Source organism: Antrostomus carolinensis, unplaced genomic scaffold, assembly GCF_000700745.2.
Source record: "Antrostomus carolinensis isolate BGI_N321 unplaced genomic scaffold, ASM70074v2 scaffold38290, whole genome shotgun sequence".
In the NCBI taxonomy this organism is placed as follows: domain Eukaryota; kingdom Metazoa; phylum Chordata; class Aves; order Caprimulgiformes; family Caprimulgidae; genus Antrostomus; species Antrostomus carolinensis.
This window is the reverse complement of record NW_010288414.1, coordinates 3,551-5,182: the sequence shown is the minus strand read 5'-3', so window position 1 is coordinate 5,182 and position 1,632 is coordinate 3,551. Positions and strand designations below refer to the sequence as shown.

General features: G+C 47.5%; 1 protein-coding gene across 1 annotated transcript; it reads left to right on the top strand.

The window, feature by feature from the left end:
* Nucleotides 1-5: 5 nt before the first annotated feature.
* LOC104519688 (histone H3.3) lies at nucleotides 6-1,133 on the top strand (the record flags this gene model as incomplete). The annotated part of the gene is made up of 3 exons (XM_010166687.2): nucleotides 6-79; nucleotides 173-332; nucleotides 430-1,133. Coding segments are annotated over 3 exons (363 nt in total), but the record flags the coding sequence as incomplete, so codon positions are not given.
* Nucleotides 1,134-1,632: the final 499 nt, after the last annotated feature.

Genomic DNA, 1,632 nt, shown 5'->3' with positions numbered 1-1,632 from the left:
CCCGCAAGCAGCTGGCCACCAAGGCGGCCCGGAAAAGCGCTCCCTCTACCGGCGGCGTTAAGAAGCCTCACCGCTACAGGTAAGGCCGCCAGCACGGCACGACCCGGCCCGGCCCAGCGCTGCCGCAGCCACTGCCCTGCCTCACCCGCTTCCTTCTTCCTCCTCCAACCAGGCCGGGTACCGTCGCTCTCCGTGAGATCCGTCGTTACCAGAAATCCACGGAGCTGCTGATTCGCAAACTGCCCTTCCAACGGCTGGGCCGGGGAATTGCCATCGCCCAAGATTTTAAAACAGACTTGAGGTTCCAGAGTGCAGCCATCGGTGCGCTGCAGGTACGGGTAGTGGCCTGCTGGGCCTCGGCGCTCGCGGTGCTGCCTGTGCTTCGCTCAGGGTTTCTAACGACATTTCTTCTTGTGCTTTTGAAAACAGGAGGCCAGCGAAGCATATCTGGTGGGTCTGTTTGAAGATACAAACCTGTGCGCCATCCATGCCAAGAGAGTCACCATCATGCCCAAAGACATCCAGTTGGCTCGTAGGATACGGGGAGAGAGAGCTTAAGTGAAGGCTGTTTTTATGGTGTTTTGTAGTAAATTCTGTAAAATACTTTGGTTTTAATTTGTGACTTTTTTTTTGTAAGAAATTGTTTATAATATGTTGCATTTGTACTTAAGTCATTCCATCTTTCACTCAGGATGAATGCTAAAAGTGACTGTTCACATAAACCTCAGTGATGTGAGCCTTGTTGCTCAGGAGTGACAAGTTGCTAATATGCAGAAGGGATGGGTGATCTTTCTTGCTTCTCATGCATGTTTCTGTATGTTAATGACTTGTTGGGTAGCTAAACTTGTAAGGTACTAGAATTGATATAAATGTGTACAGGGTCCTTTTGCAATAAAACTGGTTATGACTTGATCCAAGTGTTTAACAATTGGGGCTGTTAGTCTGACCATACATCACTGTGATCAAATGTGGACTTTTTTCAGAGGGTGAAACTACAAGTCTTAACCACAGTGTAACTTACAGTTTCCTAAAAACGTAAACCTGGCAGCTATAGAATACACTATGTGCATTTATAATAGCTATTTTATATATTGTAGTGTCAACATTTTTAAATTAAATGTTTTACATTCACATGTTGAGAGGAGTCTTTGTCATTTGGTTTGTATGGGCTTGAAGAAGCTGCTTCCTCCTCCTGGCTCCTGTCAGCCTGCACTGCTGCTGTGGCAACTTCAATTTGTCTTGTCAACAGAACAGGGACCTCACCCTGGCTGCCCTCAGAGGTTTTTGGAGTTTTTCTGTTGTTTGAGTCACTGCTCTTGGCTGGTGAGAGCAGAGCTGAGCCCGGCAGCGGTGGGGTAGAGGAGGAACATCCTGATGGACAGGCCTGGGCAGCAGCCTCCTGCCTTTGGTGGGGGCTTGTGGGTTTTTAATAAAGTTCAACTGCTTCATGCCCCACTTGGGCACAATTATTGCAAGTTGGGTTTTTGGTTTTTGGTTTTTTTCCCCCTCCTTCTTTGCAGTAGGTGCTGGGGAAGTTAATGTTAGTGGTGTGACTGGTCTGGCTGCTTCAACTGCTTCATGCCCCACTTGGGCACAATTCTTTCAAGTTGGGTTTTTGGTTTTTGTTTTTTT